At 40.3% G+C, this 22,501-nt stretch overlaps 1 protein-coding gene across 3 annotated transcripts in view; it reads left to right on the forward strand.

Annotated features, from left to right (window-relative positions):
- The window catches only part of LOC132811042 (ATP-binding cassette sub-family C member 9-like), a 141,134-nt gene that overhangs the window by 33,704 nt on the left and 84,929 nt on the right, over window positions 1–22,501 (forward strand). For all 3 annotated transcript variants that reach the window (XM_060822753.1, XM_060822754.1, XM_060822755.1), the window contains exons 9-11: window positions 578–766; window positions 17,204–17,312; window positions 21,705–21,745. In XM_060822753.1, coding sequence (XP_060678736.1) covers window positions 578–766; window positions 17,204–17,312; window positions 21,705–21,745 — 339 coding nt within the window. The remainder of the gene's footprint in view (window positions 1–577; window positions 767–17,203; window positions 17,313–21,704; window positions 21,746–22,501) is intronic.

Below are 22,501 nucleotides of genomic sequence, written 5' to 3' on the forward strand. Positions count from 1 at the left end.
ACCAAATTCATCCATGTCTCCAGCAAATGTTAAGGCTGAGCAAGATTACTTCCAAATTAGAGCATGTGAATGGCAGATTTGGGAATCCTGCCATCTGAAAGCAGAAACAAGGGAAGAAATTAGACTAAGATTGTATCCTGTAAATTAAGGTCTGAAATTATTAAATTAATGGTTGAGTCTGGAAGCCTATAGCATGCGTAAGTCAAAGATGTGATACTGTTCTTTTGAGCTTGTGTGGACAAAGTTCAAACTTTCCATATTCTGTTATTGGAGATTATTAGAAAAAGACAGCTAGGTATGCAAAGCAAATACTGTTGTAAACAAAATGTGCTGATATAAGGTAACATGAGGTACAGTGGCTTTACTTAAGGGCAAATTATTCAAATTCCACACTAACTAATAAGCTAGGATGATAAACTGTTAGGGATTTTTGAAATTACCCATTTTACATGTTTGACATGGAGATAGACTAGCTCTTATTACAAGAGTGTGAATCTGGTTTGATTTTGCTTTAGTACTTATTGCAACATGAATGATTTATGTTCTATGAAATGCATTAATTGTATTTTTATTTCAGATTATACTGGCAGTGCTATTACTCTATATGCAATTGGGATATAGTGCTTTGATAGGGGCATCTATCGTCATTATGCTCATCCCCCTCCAGTACTTCATCTCAAAACGATTTACGTCTATTCAAAGAAAAACAATGGAATGTTCAGATGACAGAATTAAAAAATCAAATGAAATGCTGCAGAGCATAAAGGTAATGGTCACATGCTGAAGTATTGGGGGATACAAGGTTACTAAATAAGAAGCATCAAAAATCTAATTTTGAAACATAATTTGCATGAAGTCATTCTTATTTGGGGAAATTCAGTTCTTATTCTCATTTATATTCTAAATATTATTGTGATTTTAATGTTATTTAACTCTCCCTTTTGAGCATTTAGTCGCTACTATATGCTGTCTTCAAATTCTTTTTGGAATTGAGCACTTGTTTGGAGGATTTGGTGATATTATATACGTGAGTAATGTGAGAGCTGTTCCTTTCATTGGTTGAAAATGGTGGAAATTTGGTTTCTTTTTGTATCCCTCTAATTTGGATTCCTCCTGGTCATGATATAACTTAATCAGACTTACATATGCCATCCAATTGTAGCAAAGCATCCCTCTCTGTCCTTTTAGTTTTAGCCATTGGAGCTGATTGCCTCCTTTTCCCCGAACTCCTTTACTCTCTGGTCCAAATAGGTCTGACTGCCTTCAGCTAGTTTCATTCTTCTTGACTGAACCATAATCAGAGATTCATATATAATTACTTCGCTTCCCACTCCTGAACCATTATCTTTGGTGATATCCTAGGATTAATTGCTGGTTTTCAGCTACATGCTGTCCTTGGCGACAATACCTTAAAAAGAATGGCTGTCTGCCTGCCTGTCTACTGTGTGATGACGACATGCAGATCTATCTCACCATCACCTCACCTGATCTCTCCACCGTCTTGAGTTGTGATACTTGCTTGCCTGACATATCGTACTGTGAAAATGTGAAATGAGAAGGGAAATAAAATACAATTGCCTTCTATGGCCACTTGTGTTCACCTATTCACATTTTATGGAAGCATTTCAAAGTTGATCATTCCAGATGGAATGTTGCCAATATTAAGGATTAAGCTCTGACAAGATAATAATTTTGGAGAAAAATCTATTACATAAACTTTCTAAATTTATAATTAAAACAGCTATATTTACAGATGCCATATCTTACCTTGATCTATTAATCTTGGATAACTGAAGTACAACTATTTTGTGTTGTCACGGTTTTTCCCAGAATTTCTACTTTTGATTTATCAGAAGCCTAAAAAGAATTAAAGCTTCATTTAAATTGTTCTGTGATATGAGCTGTTTCTAGTTGGACCTTCCTTAAATGGCTTGCATAAAAGAGCTTTTGTAGTGATTGATGTTATGTGAGGCTTGAATGCATCTGTTAGTTTTACAGCCAGTCAGAGTTTTACACTTGAAAAAAAGTCCCTTCTTTATCTTCCTTGTTCTCTTTTGCATACAAGTGACCTCATTCTTTACAATGGCAACAGTGGATGGTATATGTTCCATCTCAAAGTGTGATGATAGGGCTGATTTGAATATGAATTCTTCACTTGCCCAGGCAAATTTGAGACATTGCTCTTATGTCATACAAGGAGAATCAAAGCACTCTAAGCTGTTGAATGGAACTAAGAACGACTCTGGAAATATTTTACAGTATTTTCTTTTTAATTTAAAGGCAACCAATCACATATTCTTGGCTAATGTTTCTCGATTTCAGAAATTAATGCGAGAGGTGAAGGAAATTATATTGGACTCAGGGAGCATGTTGAGACAGTAATTCATGACTCTTACAGATTGAAGCTGACCTGTCAAATCATGCCTGCTGCTTTAAAAAGTTATTGCAAAGATAAATTGTGGAAGAGGTAGTATAATTGTGTTGTAAATGAATAGTTACTTTTGACAAGAAATAGGGATATGAAGTAAGCAGCCAAATTTGGTAGGGTATGGCAAGTGCTGCCCTGCAAGACTCTGCATTGAGGCTTTGAGTTTTCACTGTATTTAAAAATGGCTTGGATAAAGGAATTGAAAGCTATAAATTTGAGTTACTAATGACATTACCTCCTTTGGCACAGTAAAAAAAAACCAAACAGGTGTGAGCAGCAAGTTGCAAATGGCCAATAATAAATTAGGTGATTGACTAAAATTTTGGCAGATAGAACTCAACTTGGCAAAGTATGGAGTCATCCGCTATGTACTTTTTAAATAGGACAAAATAGGATTTATGGATGAATGGAAGGATTTATGGATGAACAGAGATAACTCAAAGCTATTGAATATTTATTGTAATCAACAACCAGTCGCTAACAAGAATGGAAATTCTGTGTCACTGGTCATAGATTCTGTGGGTCCTTCTGTGGCTGATGAGCTCAATTCTAGTGCTGCGTCTCTGACCAGAAGTGTGGTAAGTGTTTCTGGGAGGCGGAAGTTGTCCTTGGCCTTGAGGTTGTTGTCGTGTTCCTTTTCTGTACTTTGTCTTGCCTATGGGTGTTCAAGGAAGAATTGTGTCCCTTCATGTAGGAGTTTGCTCCAAGTCAGCATCTTCTGAATGAAGGTGTCCTGTGCCTTGATAACGATATTGCATTTCTTGAGGGAAGCCTTTGAAATGCTTCCTTTGACCTCTTCTTGGATAATTATTGTGAACATTAATGGAATGTTGACTTCTATCTGAAAGGGGTGAAAATACAATAGTTTGCAATTTATGTTACAGCTGTCCCTGGCTCTGCTTGGACCCTATCCAGAGTACTACATTCAGTTTTGGACATCTGTGCTCAGAAAGGATATATGAATCTTGGCAGAGGCACAACATAAATGACGTTGGGCCCATAAGGGGGTTAAATGATATCAAATTGCACGTACTTGACTTATACATCGTTGATTATATAAAATTAATTGGTAACTGAAGTGTTTTGAGAATTAATTAAATTCAATTGAATAGATACTGTGCTGAGAAACTACTTCCTGTGGTCGACAAGTTCAGAACAATTGGAGCTCCGGATCTCGTACATCTTCTCTCTTCCACTTACCCCACCCCCAAAGAAAAACATTGATGTTAGTTAGGTTAACTGAAAATCAAAAAAACTTGATCAGGTTAGATAGAAGGTTAAGATATCAATATGGAGAGTTGTACTTTAGGTGGTATTATCTAGGCCCACCTGAAGCTTTGAGAATGGTCGGTTGGTACTTCGGCTGGAGGCAAAACTTTTACTTTTTGAAATTGGGTTAAACTTTCTATTAAGTTCTGAGGACTTTACAAGCAGTCGTATTTCCCAATTCTAAATGTGAACGTCTTTCGCATTCGTTAAGCATATCATGAATTTTCAAAGCACCCCAACCTGCTTAAGTAATGTTCATGGGTACAGTCTTGTTGGCCAAAAATTGGAAATGCATCTGTTCATAGCATGACTATATAAATGAGACATGTACCTGGTGGAATCAACTGCTTCCTCTAAGCTCTGGTGAATAGAAATTTCTTCACTAATTTGCCTCCCTCAGAAAGTAGCCATTTATTTGTTTAGCATTAAGATGAAAGCCTCTCTAAAATTGATTAGTTTGTGAGAAGTCTCAGTCAAAAACGTCTACTACCTTATACATAATGATGTAATACTAGGGCTGAAGGCTGAATAGGCTCCTCCGGGGATATCAGTGGGAATGGAATAGGGGGAACAGCAGGAAAAACCGGGGAGATAATCAAAAGGCTGATAGTCAAAGCGGAGTAATTGAAGGACAGGTGAGATATGAAGTGAAAAATTATGGAAGGGAAAGTATACTTGAAAGGGAGACAGCAGAGAATGAATGAGTTGAAATCAAAATTAGCAACCACCATCTCCAAGTTATTTTCTAAATGAGGAAATGCATGATACAAAAAAAAGTCTCAAATGTGTTTGGATGTGCAATGAATATACACACCCAAATGAAGTTATCAAAACTATAACTGTCATCAGGACTCAATGTTAGCTTACTAAGTGTCCGTGAATGCTGTGATGTGGAGGTGCTAGTGTTGGACTGGTTTGGACAAGGTCAAAAATCACACGACACAAGGTTACAGTCAAGATAAGAGTGGTGCTGGAAAAGCACAACAGGTCAGGCAGCATCCAAGGAGCAGGAAAATCAACATTTTGGGCAGGGGCCCTTCATCAGGAAACCTGATTCATCAGGAACCTGGTTATAGCCCAGTAGGTTTCTCTCCTCTCTCTCTCTCTCTCTCTCCTCTCTCGCCTTCTCTCTTGCCTTCTCTCTCTCTCTCCTCTCTCGCCTTCTCTCTCTCTCTCTCTTGTCTCTCTCTCTCTCTGTTTCTCTCTCTCTCTCTCTCCCCCCTTTTTTCTCTCTCCCTCTTCTCTCTTCTCTTTCTCTCTCTCTTCTCTCTCTCTTCTCTCTCTCTCTGTCTCTCTCTCTCTCTCTCTCCCTTCCCCCTCTCTCTTCTCTCTCTCTCTCTCTTTTTCTTCTCTCTCTCTCTCACTTTCTCTCCTGTCTCTCTCTCTTTTTCTCTCTCTGCTCTCTGTTTCCCTCTCTCTCTCTCTCTCTCCTCCCCTTTTCTCTCTGTCTCTCTCTCTCTCTCCTCTCACTCTCCTCTCTCTCTCCTTCTCTTTCTCTCCTTGTCTTCTCTCTCTCTCTCTCCTCTTTTCTCCCTCTCTTTTTTCTCTCTCTCTCTCTTTTCTCTCTCTCTCTTTTCTCTCTCTCTCTTTTCTCTCTCTCTCCTTTCTCTCTCTCTCTTTTCTCTCTCTCTCTTCTCTCGCACTCTCTCCTCTCTCTCTCTGTTTCTCTCTCTCTCCTTTTCTCTCTCCTCTCTCTCTCTCTCTCTGTTTTTCTCTCTCCTCTCTCTCTCTCTGTTTTTCTCTCTCTCTCTCTCCTTTTTTCTCTTTCTCTCCTTTTTTCCCTCTGTTTTTCTCTCTCTCTCTCTCCTTATCTCTCTCCTCTCTCTCTCCTCGCACTCTCTCTCTGTTTTTCTCTCTCTCTCTGTTTTTCTCTCTCTCTCCTTTTTTCTCTCTCTCTCCTTTTTTCTCTCTCTCTCCTTTTTTCTCTCTCTCTTTTTTTCTCTGTCTCTCTTTTCTCTCTCTTCTCTCTGTTTCCCCCTCTCTCTGTTTCTCTTTCTTTCTCTGTCTCTGTCTCTCTCTCTCTCTCTGTCTTTCTCTCACCTTCTTGCCTTCTCTCTCTCGCCCACTCTCTCTCGCCCACTCTCTCTCGCCCACTCTCTCTCGCCCACTCTCTCTCGCCCACTCTCTCTCGCCCCCTCCCTCATTCGCCCCCTCCCTCTCTCTCGCTCTCTCTCTCTCGCCCCCTCTCTCTCTCTCTCTCTCATCCTCTCTCTCGCTCTCGTCCTCTCTCTCTCTACGCCCTCTCTCTCTCGCCCTCTCTCTCCCTCTCGCCTTCTCTCTCCCTCTCGCTTTCTCTCTCTCTCTTGCCCTCTCTCTCTCTCGCCCTCTCTCTCTCTCGCTCTCTCTCGCCCTCTCTCTCCCTCTCGCCCTCTCTCGCTCTCGCCCTCTCTCTCCCTCTCGCCTTGCCTCTCTCTCTCTCGCCTTGCCTCTCTCTTTCTCTCTCACCTTCTCTCTCTCCTCTCTATCATCTCTCTCTCCTCTCTCTCTCCTCCCTATCTCTCTCTCCACCCTCTCTCTCTCTCCTCCCCCTCTCTCTCCTCTCTCTCTCTCTCTCTCTCTCCTCCCCCTCTCTCTCCTCTCTCTCTCTCTCCTTGTCTTCTCTCTCTCCTCTCTCTCCCTCCTCTCTCTTTTCTTTCTCTCTCTCTTTTCACTCTCTCTTTCTTTTCTCTCCTCTCTCTCTCTCTCTTGCCCTCTCTCCCCCTCGCCCTCTCTCTCGCCCTCTCTCTCGCTCTCGCCCTCTCTCTCGCTCTCGCCCTCTCTCGCTCTCGCCCTCTCTCTCCCTCTCGCCTTGTCTCTCTCGCCTTCTCTCTCCTTCTCTCTCTCCTCTCTATCGCCTCTCTCTCCTCTCTCTCTTCTCCCTCTCTCTCTCTCTCCTTCCTCTCTCTCTCCTCCCTCTCTCTCTCTCCTTCCTCTCTCTCTCTCTCTCCTCCCCCTCTCTCTCTCTCCTCCCCCCTCTCTCTCTCCTCCCTCTTTCCTCTCTCTCTCTCTCTCTCTCTTTGTCTCCTCTCTCTCCTCTCTCTCCTCTCTCCCCTCTCTCCCCTCTCTCTCTCCTCTCTCTCTCCTCTCTCTCTCTCTCTCTCTCCTCCCTCTCTCTCTCCTCCCTCTCTCTCTTTTCTCTCTCTCTCCTCTCTGTTTTTCTCTCTCTCTCTTCTCTCTCTCTCTTCTCTCTCTCTCTTCTCTCTCCCTCTCTCCCTTCTCTCTCTCTCTCTCTGTTTCTCGCTCTCTCTGTTTCTCGATCTCTCTCTTTTTTTTCTCTCTTTTTTCTCTCTCGTTTTCTCTCTCTCTCTTCTCTTTCTGTCTCTCTCTGTCTCTCTCTCTCTCTCTTCTCTCTCTCCTCTCTCTCTCTCTCTCTTCTCTGTTTCCCTCTCTCTCTGTTTCCCTCTCTCTCTGTTTCCCTCTCTCTCTCTCTCTCTCTTTTTCTCTCTCTCTCAATTTTTTCTCTTTCCTTTCTCTCTCTCTCCCTCTCTCTTTACTCTCTCTCTCTCTCTCTCTCTTTTCTCTCTCTCTCTCTCTCTCTCTCTGTTTCCCTCTCTCTCTTTTTTTTCTCTCTCTCTCTCTCCCCCCCCCCCCTCTCTCTGTCTCGCTCTCTCCTCTCTGTTTCGCTCTGTTTTTCTCTCTCTCTCTCGCTCTCTCCTTTTTTCTCTCTCTGTCCTTTGTTCTCTCTATCTCTCTTTTTTCTCTCTCTATTTTTTTCTCTCTCTCTCTTTTTCTCTCTCTCTCTCTCTCTCTCTTTCCTCTCTCTCTCTTTTCTCTCCTCTCTGTTTCCCTCTCTGTCTGTTTCTCTATTTCTCTCTCTTCTCTCTCTCTTCTCTCTCTCTTCTCTCTCTCTGTTTCTCTCTCTTTTCTCTGTTTCCCTCTCTCTTCTCTGTTTCCCTCTCTCTTCTCTGTTTCCCTCTCTCTTCTCTGTTTCCCTCTCTCTTCTCTGTTTCCCTCTCTCTTCTCTGTTTCCCTCTCTCTTCTCTGTTTCCCTCTCTCTTCTCTGTTTCCCTCTCTCTTCTCTCTTCTCTCTCCTCTCTCTTCTCTCTTCCTCTCTCCTCTCTCTTTCCTCTCTGTTTCCCTCTCTGTCTGTTTCTCTATTTCTCTCTCTCTCTCTCTCTCTCTTCTCTCTCTCTCTGTTTCCCTCTCTCTTCTCTGTTTCCCTCTCTCTCTCCCCCCCCTTTTTCTCTCTCTCTCTTTTTTCTTTCTCTCCTTTTTTCTCTCTCTCTCTCTTTTCTTTCTCTCTCTCTCTCTCTCTCTTCTCTGTCTCTCTGTTTCGCTCTCTCCTCTCTGTTTCGCTCTCTCCTCTCTGTTTCACTCTCTCTCTGTTTCTCTCTGTTTTTCTCTCTTTCTCTCTCTCTCTCCCTCTCCTTTTTTCTCTCTCTCTCTCCTTTTTTCTCTCTTTCCTTTTTCTCTCTCTCTCTCTCCTTTTCTCTCTCTCTCTTTCTCTCTCTCTTTCCTCTCTCTCTCTCTCTTCTCTCTTCCTCTCTCCTCTCTCTCTCTGTTTTTCTCTCTCTCTCTCCTTTCTCTCCTTTTCTCTCTCTCTCTCCTTTTCTCTCTCTCTCTCTGTGTCTCCTCTCTGTTTCCCTCTCTGTCTGTTTCTCTATTTTTCTCTCTCTCTTCTCTCTTCCTCTCTCCTCTCTCTCTCTCTGTTTTTCTCTCTCTCTCTCTGTTTTTCTGTCTCTCTCTGTTTTTCTCTCTCTCTCTCTTCTCTCTTTCTTCTCTCTCTCCTCTCTCTCTCTGTCTCCTCTCTGTTTCCCTCTCTGTCTGTTTCTCTATTTTTCTCTCTCTCTCTCCTCTCTCTCTCTCTCTCTCTCTCTCTCCTCTCTCTCTCCGTCTCCTCTCTGTTTCCCTCTCTGTCTGTTTCTCTATTTTTCTCTCTCTCTCTCTCCTCTCTCTCTCTCTCTGTTTCGCTCTCTCTCCTCTCTGTTTCGCTCTCTCTCCTCTCTGTTTCGCTCTCTCTCCTCTCTGTTTCGCTCTCTCTCTGTTTTTCTCTCTCTCTCTCTCCTCTCTCTCTCTCTCTCTCTCTCTGTTTCGCTCTCTCTCCTCTCTGTTTCGCTCTCTCTCCTCTCTGTTTCGCTCTCTCTCTGTTTTTCTCTCTCTCTCCTTTTTTTTTCTCTCTTTCCTTTCTTCTCTCTCTCTCTCTCTCTCTTCTCTCTCCTCTCTCCTCTCTCTCTGTTTCTCTCTCTCCTCTCTATTTCGCTCTCTCTCTGTTTCTCTCTCTCCCTTTTTCTTTCTCTCTCTCTCTCCTTTGTTTTTCTCTCTCTCTTCTCTCTCTCTCTTTCTCTCTCTCTCTTCTCTCTCCCTCTCTGCTCTCTCTCTCTGTTTCTCGCGCTCTGTTTTTTTTTCTCTCTCTCCTTTTTTCTCTCTTGTTTTCTCTCTCTCTCTTCTCTTTCTCTCTCTCTCTCTCTGTTTCCCTCTCTCTGTTTCCCTCTCTCTGTTTCCCTCTCTCTCTCTGTTTCCTTCTCTCCTTTTTTTCTCTCTCTCCTTTTTTTCTTTCTCTCCTTTTTCTCTCTCTCTCCTTTTTTCTCTCTCTCTCCTTTTTTCTCTCTCTCTCCTTTTTTCTCTCTCTCTCTTTTCTCTCTCTGTGTTTCTCTCTCTCCTCTCTCTCCCTCTCTCTTCTCCCTCCCTCTCTCCTCTCTCTCTCTGTTTCTCGCTCTCTCTCTGTTTCTCGCCCTCTCTCTCTTTTTTTCTCCGTCTCTCCTTTTTTCTCTCTCGTTCTCTCTCTCTCTCTTCTCTTTCTCTCTCTCTCTGCTTCTCTCTCTCTGCTTTTCTCTCTCTCTTCTCTGTTTCCCTCTCTCTCTGTTTCCCTCTCTCTCTGTTTCAGTTTCTCTCTCTCTGTCCTTTTTTTTCTTTCTCTCCTTTTTTCTCTCTCTGTTTCTCTCTCTCTCTCTGTCTAGATCTTTCCTCGCCAACCTGTTTGTGATGTTCATGGTTCATGCAATAAAAATAATTTACCGTTGACATGGTGTGTGAAGTTGACACTAGAAAGCTTGGCGACGTTCTAGGGTGGAGTTTAAAGAGCTTGACCAAAATTCGCAGCATGCTTCATGGTAGCTGTAAATCAGTCTTGTAACCATTTCTGGTGCTGGCCACAACAGGGTGAAAGCTGAAGTGATGTGCTCCCATTTGGGATAATCTCTGACTAGTAAGGGGTTCCACATTTAAGACAGAAATAAGAAGGAAATTCTTCCGTCAAGGAGTAGTGAATCTGTGGAATTCTTACCATAGAGGGCTATGAAGGCTGGGTCCTTAAATATATTCAAGTCTGGGATAGATATTTTTAATCAGTAAGTAAATCAAGGTCAGGATAAGGCAAGAAAGTGGAATTGACGATTATCAGGTCAGACATGAGCTCATTGAATGGCACAGCAGACTCAGTCAACAGAATGGGGAAAGTGAGGACTGCAGATGCTGGAGATCAGAGCTGAAAAATGTGTTGCTGGAAAAGCGCAGCAGGTCAGGCAGCATCAAAGGAACAGGAAAATCAACGTTTCTCCTGTTCCTTTGCTGCCGGGCCTGCTGCGCTTTTCCAGCAATACATTTTTAAGGTCAGTCAACAGAATGACCAATTTCAGCTCTTAAATCTTGTGGTTTTGTCAACAAATCATTAATATACACAAGACAGCTGCAAAATTCTTCATTGACCTTGTTGGTTAATTGGTGAAAAGCTGTTTATTCTTCATTCACAATGATTAGATTGTAATCTCAAAATTGCTTTCCTGCTTACCCCGATAACCTTTTTATCTCTTGCTCACCAAGGAATTGACAAAATGCACTGCAGTAACTCACCAAGCATCCTTCAATATCACCTTCCAAACTCATGGCCTCTACCACCTGGAAACACAAGGCAACACCACCAACTGCAAGCTTTCCTCCACATCCTAATATTGTCATCCCTTCACTGTTGCTGGGACTTCCTAACCAATACTGTGGAATCCCTAGGGATTTCATTCTGTCATCTCTTCTGAAGCAGGAACAAAGGGTTTGTCCAATCTTGTATCCAGTTCTGTTCGCTCAGATATAAGAAGGTTAGAAAGGGTTCAGAAGAGATTTACCAGGATGTTGCCGGGTATGGAAGCTTTGAATTATGAAGAAAGGCTGGAACTGTTCTCGGGAGCATAGGGGATTGAGACGAAATCTGATATAAGTTTATAAAATCATGAGAGGTATAGACAGAGTTAATGGTTGATTTTTTTTCCCCTAAGATGGGGGATTTCAAGACTATGGAGCACATTTTTAAGGTGAAAGGAGAGAGATTTTAAAAAAGACAAAAGAGGCAAACATTGTACACAGGATGGTTCGTGTATGGAATGAACTTCCTGAGCAAGTGGTGAATGTGGGCACAGTCACAATGTTTGAAAGGTATTTGAGTAGATATATGAATAGGAAAGGTTTTGAGGGATATGGGCCAGGAGGAGGTAGGTGGGACTAGTTTAGTTTGGGACTATGTTTGGCATGGACTAGTAGGACTGCAGGGTCTGTTTCTGTGCTGTATGACACTTTTTCTGTTCTGTCTTCATCTCTGCTCATTCTCACTGCATAACACACAGTATACTGTCTCTGCTCTATTCTCAGGGACCCGTTTTAATAGCAAGCTCTGTCTAAAGACTGCCAAACAGAAAACCATTTCATCCAGAAAGAACCTTGCATGTTTCTTAATTTAATGATGTCATAATCAGGAAACCAAATAACATTTTCAGAATACTCATCAGCTCACTTTGGCCTTAAAGGGAGATTACACTAAAGAAAATAGAGACACTTTTAAGTATAAGTCAACACACTTCCTAGCTCTGATCTAAATTCATCCAAAGCTGCTTCAATAATACATATCGCTTGCCTGTTGCCTATTTTTTCTTCTGTCTGAGACAAGTTTGCCCATATATAAGTTTCATCCAACTTGTTTTTATTCTAGCTCCTTTCATTTCATGTGCAGTACAATCTGAATTTGACTTATGTATTTTTAACACATTAAATTGATTTTGCTGTTTTCTAGATTCTAATATTCATTCAAAATATTTGCTGTTTTTAATTCATCAAATCAGTGTGTTTTTCCATCAGTCAACTGTTCACCTCTTAACGGTTTACTTTTACATTAAACAGCAGTTATGTGATCATCATTAAAATAATGTATGAGCTTCATTTTGTAACAATGTCCTCCACAAAAGGTCAAATTCTACCCACACTTCACATGAATAATTTTTTCCAACCTCTCTTGATTTTTGTTTGACCGCCTTAAGTGTGTCACAGTTTTCACTAGAAGTAATCTATCGCTATTTACATTATTATTTTTCTAAAAATTTAAACATTTCTTGACTGTTTTTAAAAAAAGAACCGCCACTTTCTTGATGCTTTTGGAAAATAATTCTCAAGCTTCTCTATAGAAGTTTCTTCATTGCTATGAGATAGCATTCCTGTTCGAGAACTACACTTTAGCATTAGGAATTGTGTGGATGGCAATGGAACACTTGGACCTAAACAGCAAAAGGGTACAGCAGTGCTTCCACATATTGAAGTATCTAATCTGCCAATAGTGAAGTTGTAAGATAATTTCAGTTTGGATAAATTTAATAATTTTATGAGCCTCACGTTTGTGTATTATGTGCCATAAATCTCTCTGCAAATATTGAATTTGGGCATTTGTCATGGGCTATTGAATATAGTAAAACATATTCTGTTTCCTTTAACATCTATCTTTTGTGAAAGGCTGTTATCGAAGATGGAATCCACAGAAAGTAACCACAAAGCTGCAAATAGCCATTCTTCACATGAATGTAACAAGTGATTTTCTTAATTGCATGCACAGATTTTTAAGCAATGATATTCAGTTGGAGCAAGAGCTCCGGTTGGTTATTTCTCTTGTTTAAATCATTATAATGTATTGCAAGCATTTTGAAAAATTAATATTTTTATGATATAGCTTTAAGGATAGAATATATGAAATTTATAATGTGATGAATGCTTTCAATTCTCAGTTGTGAAACACAGATTGCTTAAACAATGTGGTTTGTAAGCATTTTAGCCTGCAGTGCTCTGAAGTTTGCATTTAGTTTTGCATTTGTATCCCCGCATCAAATTTATAATGAAAGTGTAAATCACATTCAAAAGATTACACTGCTGTTGAACTGTATTCAAACTAACAGAATATGATTAAAAATGCCAAAATGTCTTGTGATTTATTTTGTCTACATGGGAAGTATCTGTCACAAATGTGCCGAACAAGTCATGTATTGTCTAAAAGTCCCAATACTAGGTAATTGTTCATTTTCTACAACTGCTTCACAATGCGTAGTCAGCGATATTGAAAGTCACTTTTTGGGATTCATTGAATTAATGCATTGTGGTTTATTATTGTTTTGCCCTTTTAGGGAAATTCTTGAAATTCATACTCTGAATTATTGTGCATAGTATATCAGTACTTCTTCCTTGGGTTGAATCACATCTGATTATAATATTCTGACAATTACTGAATCTGTGTAATAGTAATCAACATGTTATAGAATCTTATGCTTATTACGAGCTTCAGTAAATTTATCTTTTGGAATAATAGCTTCTTGTTTGAACCTTGCCTATCTGTTTCCTTTCAAAGCCATATAAATCTTTCAATTGTAAAGAATTAGGAGGATTGCATATTTGGCTTGCATTAAATTTTCGATTACACTTCCAAGATTTGCTAATGTATAAAATAAACAGAGCCCCAGCTTTAGATTGCAGTCAGGAGATATCCTAGAACTATGAACTGTAAATATGGGGTAGGAGGGTGCAATGTGAACTGGATTGTGAATCAAGTCAGGAGTCCTGGGAGAATCCTAAGAGGCTGCCAGTTGCCAATGTCTGCTTTGGTGTTCCAGTACTGTTTTAATTTATATTTTTAACTTTTAAACAAAGTAAATATTCCTCCTGCTCTTACCTTCTCTCCCCTTACTCTCCATGCCACATGCAGGCCAACCCATGCCCTGTATGCACCTTTTATGACCCTTCATCCCACATGGAGCCCGATGCTCATCTATCAATCTCCAAAGGCCTTAATACCTCTTGTGGCCTATATCCTTAAACCTTCAAATCCACATACCTGTCTTATCGTCTCTCATCGCCACTTGGTCACAGTTACTCCATAGCCCTTTATAGCACCCGTGTCAACTGTACCAACTTGTACAACCCATCTCAGTTTGCTCCTCCTTCATCATGCCATATTATCCAGCATGTGCATTACTCAAGACGGTCAATAGTGCATTGTTGTCACTATTCAAAAAGGCACCACTATATTGATATTTAATACATTAAAATTGATTTAACTAATTCCTTATGCAAATGAATATTTCCCTTAAGTGCTTAATTACTTACGTCAACAAACGTTTCGAAAACCTAGAAAATAGTACAGCTGACTATTTAGCCCTTCAAGCCTGCTCTGCCAGCCTCCGCCACAGTAAGGACCAGTGCTAACACTATTCCTGATGAAGGGCTTTTGCCCGAAACGTTGATTTTTCCTGCTCCACGGATGCTGCCTGACCTGCTGTGCCTTTCCAGCATCACTCTAATCTAAACTCTGCTCCGCCATTCAGTATGATCATGGCTGCTTATCCAATTCTGCGTTCTGTTCCCACTTCCTCAGCAGACCCTTTCATCCCTTTAGCCATAAGAACTCTACCTGTCTTCTTCTTGAAAACATCCAATTTTTAGTCTCAGCTGGTTTCTGTGACAGAGCATTCCACAAGCCCACCATTTTCTGAGTGAAGAAATTTCTTCTTAGCTCAGTCCTAAATGTTTTACCCTTTGCAGGAGCTAATTGACCCTCACAGATTCCAAACTGAACTTCAGTGAGCAGGTTATTGCAAAGTAACTGCTGCTTGATAGCACTGTTGGTGACATCTTCCCTTACTGATGATTGCAAATAAACTGATGGAACAGTTATTGACCAGGTAGGACTTGTCTTGTTTTTTGATTGCAAGACATATCTGGGCAATTTTTCACATAGTCGGCAGGTGTCAATATTGTAGCTGTACTGGAACAGCTTGTACTCCAGCACATTGAAAAAAACACATTTTAGAATATGCTGTATTGAGAAAAGCACTCTCAAAGATATACATTTTTAGACTTGTTGACCGGAATTGCTAAGTCAGTCAGGGCAATGGACATATACAGATAGGATATAAATTCTGGTCAAGCTAGCAACTTGCACATTCCGTGAATGAAATCAGGGAAAAAAGGCATTTATGCAATATTTGTGCACAATCATATCCACCTGTAATGAATGAAAAGGTCACCTGAATCCTCCTTGCATCCCCCACCCCAATACCAAGTTGTCCTGAAACCATATCCACATGTGTACCTTAGCTCTCCAAAGGCCTACCCTGGTCATCCCAAGAAAATGACGTGAGATGCTCTTAACCTGGTCTAATTTGCACATTCCAGGTTCCAGACACCAGGGTCTCCATAATTAGATTACACAGAAGGCAGCCTGCTCCCTCTGGGGATCATGTATGTGTAGTCTGTGACCACCTCTGAAAGTTATATCCACCAGTGTGCGCATGTATTTAACTCACAATAAACAGGTACTGCATTTGCTATAGTTCTTTCTATCGTTGTGCGGACACCTCAGGTGCGCATGTAGCAGCAACTTGAGGAAGTGGACATTAGTGTGTTAGTGTGCAATAGCTCCAGCCAGCTATGTGGCTTCAATATAAGTGGTTATGTAGAATTGGGCAATTTCAGTGGTTAATCAAATTTTGTGACAACTTCGAGAGTAATAGGACTTGAATTGTTATACAGTTTTCTGACAGAATGTGATGGTACAGGGTGCACAGGGAAAAAAACTTTGCATTCAGTTTCATGTTGAGGCCTGTATTGAGTTGAATGCTAGCAGTGAGAAACCAGTGATTTAGTCTTTACAATTTTAGGTTTGTTATTCCTGTGGAGTTGGAAAAAGAGAGTGCTTTCTATTAGTAAATTCTTTTTGAGAAGATTTGTAGTTCAGATTGATGGTAAGTATGTAAGTTAGTTCACTGAGCTTGAAGTTTTGTTTTCAGACATTTCATCACCGTATTAGGTAACATCAGTGAGAGTCTCTGGTGAAACGCTGGTGGTATGTCCCACCTCTCTACTTATAGGTCTTGGTTTCTTAAGGTGGTTGACGTCATTTCTGGTTTTATTTTAAGTGAAGGTAGATAGGGTCTGAATCGATGATTTTATTGGTTGATTTCTGGTTAGAATGCCATTCCTCTAAGAGTTCTCATGCGTGTCTTTGTTTCGCCTGTCCTAGGATGTGTGTGTTGTCCCAGTCAAAGTGGTGTCCTTCGTTGTCTGTACATATACAAACTAGTGATAATGGGTCATGTCTTTTGGTGCTTTCTATTCGATTGTTTCTAGAAAATCTGGGATAAAATCACTTCTCGTGCTTCTTTTTTATTCCTTGATTGACTTTTCTAATTTACATGTTCTCTGGAAATGTTTTTGTACAGATAGGTTTTTAATCAATTTCTCCAGAGTTGAGCACGTGGGACTTGAACCCAGGCCTCCTGGCTCAGAAATAGGTACACTACCAGTCCACCACAAGGGCCCTATGAAAGGTTGTTGTATAGTTATTGAGGCCTTTGAGCTGCACATTGTCTGTCTGATGACTTGTCTAGTAAAATAGCTTTGTGCAGTCAGGTGTTTAGTATGTTTGAATATTTTTCTCTCTCTTTCTTTCTACACAATGCATCACTCTTACAACAAATGCTTAACTTGCTCCTGTGCTAAACAGTGTTTCTGTGCTCCTGTTTAAGATGCTATCCTGGCAATGTTAACGTTTTTGCCCCAAGTCAGAAAATCATGAGCTTATAATCGAGGCTGACACTTCAGTGCAGTACTGAGAGAGAATTTCACCATTAGAGGTGTTTTGTTTTGGATGTGAAGTTCAATCATGGTCCAGTCAGTATCTGTGGTACTATTAAAAGAGAAAGGAGACTTCTCCCACATTATTCCACGTTCATTACCTTAAGACCATCTTAGTATTTTTTTTATGTCAATAGTTTATTTGCTCTTTGTCAAGACCTTGCTTTGCAAATATTATTCGTTACATTATAACAATTCTACATAGGCTGTAAAAGCATTTTGGGACATCTTGAAATTGTGAAAGGCTTTATACAAATGTCAGCTTCATCATTATTATTTGAAGATGCAACTCAATTTTTTTTTCGCATGCTTTATTTGGAAGGAGTCCCACTCTTTTTGCATTGTAAACTTTAATTTTTGGAAGAAAATTGATCAAGCCAAATGGTGTAGCACGTAACTATTCCCTTTCCTAAATTACTAGGATCATGACTTGGGTTTGTTCCTTGATATGTATGATAATGATTTACCATTAAATCAGTGGAGGCTTTAAGTAATTATTCTGTCCCATGAGCTACCTGCTACCACTCAAATCTGTTTCATTTTTGTGTGTGTTCTCTCTTGTATCAGGTTGCTGTGTCAATTTTTAGGTTAGACAGAGTTACAAAAATAATTGCTGTAAGAATTCTTATTTACCCTTTCATGTCTTTTGTCTTCCAGCTTTTGAAGCTTTACAGTTGGGAAGGCATATTTGTCAAGGCTGTTGAAATGGCAAGAGAGAAGGAGCTTAAGTATTTGTTGAAAGGAGCTGTTTATGTCATTGCAACATGTGAGTATTACTCATGACCATTTATGCAAATCTTTGATATCATATGATATATCTTTTGCAACCTTTGCAGTTTAAGAATGAACTGTCTGTAAATGTTGTGTAATTCTGTTTTCCAGATGAATAAGTCTTTTTTCTTGCCCAATGATTTCCATTTATCAAAGTTTTAGTTGTGTTCTGAATTGAAGACACCATAACACCCAAATTTCATGTTCAGGTCTGCACTAACGGATGCTCATTGATTAGGGATAATTATTGGTCCCAAAGCATGAAGTTTAATGGTAGGAAGATTATGCTGGAACATAGTGATCTTCCCTATCCCACCACAATTTCTTTTCCAGCCCTCAACTTATGTCCCTGGCATCAGGGGGGCAACACAGACAGCTCGACTCTCCCTCTGCCCTACAGAGAAGCTCACTATACTGTCAGCTACAGATAGCCATAAAGATCCCACTTTCTCAACCTTGCTGCTCACCTGAGTCATGGTGACCCTCAGTTTAAGCCACCACCTGTTATCTGTCTGTATTGAGAGAATAGGGCAATGCTTCTCCTGGACTATGATGACTTTCTGTCACCTAATGCTCCTACATTCTTTGTTGCTTCCCCCACTTGAATGGCTTCATATAGCATGGTGCCTTAGTTAGTTTGCACATCCACTGTGCTGACCTGCTCCCATCCAAACAGGCTGAGAACCTCCAACCAAATGGACAGTTGCAGAAGCTGACACTCTTGCCCTTTGTGTCCCCCTGCTAACCACACAGTTACGTTCTCATCCCTTGATCACTCATCAAATTAGAAGATCCTATTCTAAGCTGTGTGACTGCCTCCTAAAACAAACAATCCTGTCGCTTTCCCCCTCCCTGTTGAGTTATAGTGCAGCTAGTTCAACCTGCAGCACAAATTCTGTGCCAAAATGTCAGAAGAGAACTGTGTTTTCCTGGCTGAAGAACCAAATACTTTTTCAGTTGCTGAGGGCACCCAGTCACTTCAGAAGTGCTTTCTAGCCATGGAACTTGCAAGCCAGAAGAGTTTGAAAGACATTTTTGAGGTGTTAAGGGACTGAATGTTACATTTTCTGGCTATTATAATTTCATTGTGTTTCGTGGAAGCCTAGTGCGTTTTCTCATGCTGTGCTCTCTGCTACTGCACCCATCCCACCAAGGGTCACAGTGTACCACTATTGTATGCGACATCTTCCTTCGTATGCTCTCTCTCACTCCTCTCCCAACACCACTAATCCTGCATGCCTCTGTGCTACCTACTCATTTGCTCAGAATAACTCATTCAGAATAATTTCTTCCCTGACTGTACCAGCGCTAACAGCCATGCCAGCTGCTTTCATTTTATTTTAGGAGAAAACAGCCCACAATAAGGCGGAATGAGGTAAGACGGCTAACGGGCTGCCCAGCATCTGGCTCCTCATCCTTTGGAGCAGATCCCGACCCTGATCTCACCACGTGTCTGACTGACCATGGTAAAGCCCCTGAACTGGTATTGGAGGCTGCCTTTTTCTGCTGTACCAGGACCCCCTGCATGAAAAGTGTTTCCCTTGTCTTGACTGCATGACATCCATGACAAGCTTTCTGGCTTTGTGTCTTTACTAAACGGCAAAGCACAACAGAAATATTGTGAACCTTATAGCTCTGGCTGGGAGGGCAAAGTGCAGGCAAAGGGAAAGATGCTTTGAGCATCTGGGGAGGCTAAAAGTAAATGAGCAGTAATGGAGAGCGAGCAAACAGACCAGAAATCTATTCAATCCCTCAGCTGTCCAGACACATAAAATGTCATTGCAGTAGCATTGCACTGATGATTGCTGAACTGCCACACAGTGCAGATGGAGTGTACTTGTAAGTGGACTATAGATGTACCATAATGTGGAGAGGTTGTTAAGTGGCTGATGCCAAGGTCCTTGGATGTGTAATGCATGCTGACACTGCCCATGGAGTGTATCCTGAGATGCAGGATTCTGGAGGAGCAAGCAGACAGCTAGAGTTCCCAACTCCTGCTCAGACTTTCGTGTGGAGAACTTTGTGTCTGGTTTCATCACAGGAGGTAATAGCTTAGGAGGCTACATATTAATCAGGCAGGACCTGCAGTTAATTAGGCTACCAATAAGAAACAATCTGCCTTGTTCAGCAGCAGGGAGATGTCTATCTAGAATTTCCTCTGGCCACTGTTGGAAAATGCAGCTAGTCTCTTCAGATAGGTCTTGCTGCACCTCTACTGTGATTCTCCCAGATTTCTCATTGTAGCCAGCATCATTCAGACCTCTAAAATTCCATCTCAGGATTTTCTAACTGTTATATACAGTTACATCTTTGCTCGTTTAATCTCTTCTTTTGTGTAACAAAGTTATGTTTCAAAGAACATCTGCAGCCTTGTGTGAATATATGTCAGTGACTAACCACCAAGCTAAGTAGCTGAAAAAATTAAAGATACAATCTATGAGCGCTCTATTCTGGAATCTGACCTGTCTAATGTTGCCATCAGCTGGGATCACAGCATTCTTTTCTCTAATAAGTGGCTCAAGAATTGCATGTGAGACACTTGAATTAGGATTTATCCTCTGGCAGAACTCAATGAGCATATTATAGGTTAGAAGGTCAGATCAGATTAGATCAAAGAGTATTGTGTGTAGCTTTGGACTGCCCATTAGAGCTCTCGGTTCACCAGGATAATGCTTGACTGGAACCTTGAGCTATGCAGGCTATTTCCATCATACTGAAGAAAGCTGAGTATTTTGATACATTGAACAGGGGAAGACTGTTCCATTGTGTTTTAGAATTCATATCAAGGGAGTACTAATTGAAAATATAATCGAGAGTGAGAAGAGAGGTTATTAAAATATTTTTTACGCTAGATGTTTTTGAACATTGCTTCAATGTAGGAAATTAGAGAACTAGAGAGCATTGATTCTTTTGAAGGAATATTGGATAATTATTTGAATAGTAGACAGGACTGAATATGGTGCATATATAAGATGAATGGAATCAGTTTGCTTTGGCAAAGATCCAATGCATACTTGAAGAGATAGTGACCTTGTGTGTGGTAAGCTTTAAGTCTGTGCAGCAGCTGTGGCAATAGGATTTATTCAAACATCAATGTAATGGCAAAATTGTTGATTTAGGTTGGGAGACCTAACCATGTTTGTCTTTACCCAATGAAAGGTTACAAGTAGAATAAAGGTCATTAGGTTTTAACTATTTTGCAGGTAGTTAGAAAATAGTATTTGAATATTCATAAATGTAGAATAGAATCAATAATAAAAGAATGGTTAGGTTTCCGTGGTAAGGTTGGGTCGCAGATTAAGCATGTAGCTGACATTATAAACAGACCAGGAATAAAGATACCCATGAGAACAAGCAAATGCAAATTGTCACCAACTTGAAAAACTAGAGCTTGTTAGAGAAGGTTTTTCTTGTTGAAGGGCACTCCCTGTATTATTTTTACCTTGAATAAAAATTAAGCCACCATAATATTTAACATGACCCTGCAAATGCAAGAAATAATATTGCTTTTGCTTGGATTTTCCATTTACTCATAAGCTTAAATTTTTAATGGTTTTGAAGTAAATGTATTGTGTGCTTCAGCATGGTCTTCATTCCTAGCCAGTATGTATCCCTCAATCACGTCATTAAAAGAAATAAAGGCATGGGAACTTGCACTGTGTAAATCAGTTGTTACACTTCCTATAACATAACATTAACCACATTTCAAAGTAAGAGTTGTGCAATACATTAGAGTATCCAGAAATCATAAAACTGCAAACAAAATGCAAGTCTTTTTTAGTTTCCTTTTCTGTGGTGAAATACAGAATATTGTGTACTGCAGGTTACGGTGCTAAAAGCTGCATGTAATGTTATTTTGAGTGTTTTGTGCAGATTTCTAGATCATTAAATCGAGGAATATTTGGGACGTGGCATTTGGCAGCAATAAAATTGCTATGGGGCTCTATTTCAGAACTAACAGAACCAATGTAAACTGTCAGGCCTGATTTAAAATACCAACAACTGGGGACTCTCTTAGGAAGGGTAAGGTGGATGATAACACATTTCTTGACACAGATTAATCTGTTTTTTGAAAATATGATTTAGTAATTTTCTGCAAATAAATTTTCATGTAGACAAAATGTAACTTTTTAGGTATACAAAGAATTTCATCCTAAGACTTTGAAGTAAACTATCACAATGACTTATTTTATAGCTGCTAGAGTTTTGCAAATAGCTACAAAAGTTGAAATAAACAAATATTGATGGAAACTGTTTATGGCCCTCACTATTAGAAATGTAAAGCCTTTTTGCTTTATAACTTTTTGTATTTATAAAATTATTTGTCAGCAGTTCTAAATATTTAATTGAATTGAATGTTTCATGTTTTTTAAAACTATCTTTGCAGTGTTTCTCACCCAGGTGACACCCATCTTTGCAACAATGGTGGTAGGTAAACCCATTTAATTCTTCATTTTATATTTAATTGTGGCTATAGTAACAGAGATTAATATATCAACAGAAGTATACTCGTATATTGGGCATTGTATAGATTTGCACAGGCACTGCAAAGTAGTGTAGCGTTTAGGATGAGACAGATTTTGCATCACATATCCTTGAATCACTTTTTCCACTCTTTGAGAATATTGTTGAATTGCCAGTCTAAATATGTCAAGTTATTTACATAGACGATCTGGATATGAGCATAAGAGGTTTGGTTAGTAAGTTTGCAGATGACATCAAAATTGGAGGACTAGTGGACAGTAAAGAAGGTTACCTCCGATTACAACAGGATCTTGATCAGATGGGCCAATGATGTGAAGTGGCAGATAGAGTTTAATTTAGATAAATGTGAGGTGCTGCATTTTGGGAAAGCAAATCTTAGCAGGACTTATATACTTAATGGTAAGGTCCTTGGGAGTGTTGCTGAACAAAGGGACCTTGGAGTGCAGATTCATAGCACCTTGAAAGTAGAGTCGCATGGGATAGTAAAGGAGGCCTTTGATATACTTTCCTTTATTTGTCAGAGTATTGAGTATAGGAGTTGGGAGTCATGTTGCGACTGTACAGGATATTGGTTAGGTCACTTTCGGAAATTGCGTGCAATTCTGGTCTCCTTCCTATCAGAAGGATGTTGTGAAACCTGAAAGGGTTCAGAAAAGATTTACAAGGATGTTGCCAGAGTTGGACGATTTGAGCAATAGG

The sequence above is a fragment of the Hemiscyllium ocellatum genome, chromosome 4 (assembly GCF_020745735.1).
Source record: "Hemiscyllium ocellatum isolate sHemOce1 chromosome 4, sHemOce1.pat.X.cur, whole genome shotgun sequence".
NCBI classification, from domain to species: Eukaryota; Metazoa; Chordata; class Chondrichthyes; order Orectolobiformes; family Hemiscylliidae; genus Hemiscyllium; species Hemiscyllium ocellatum.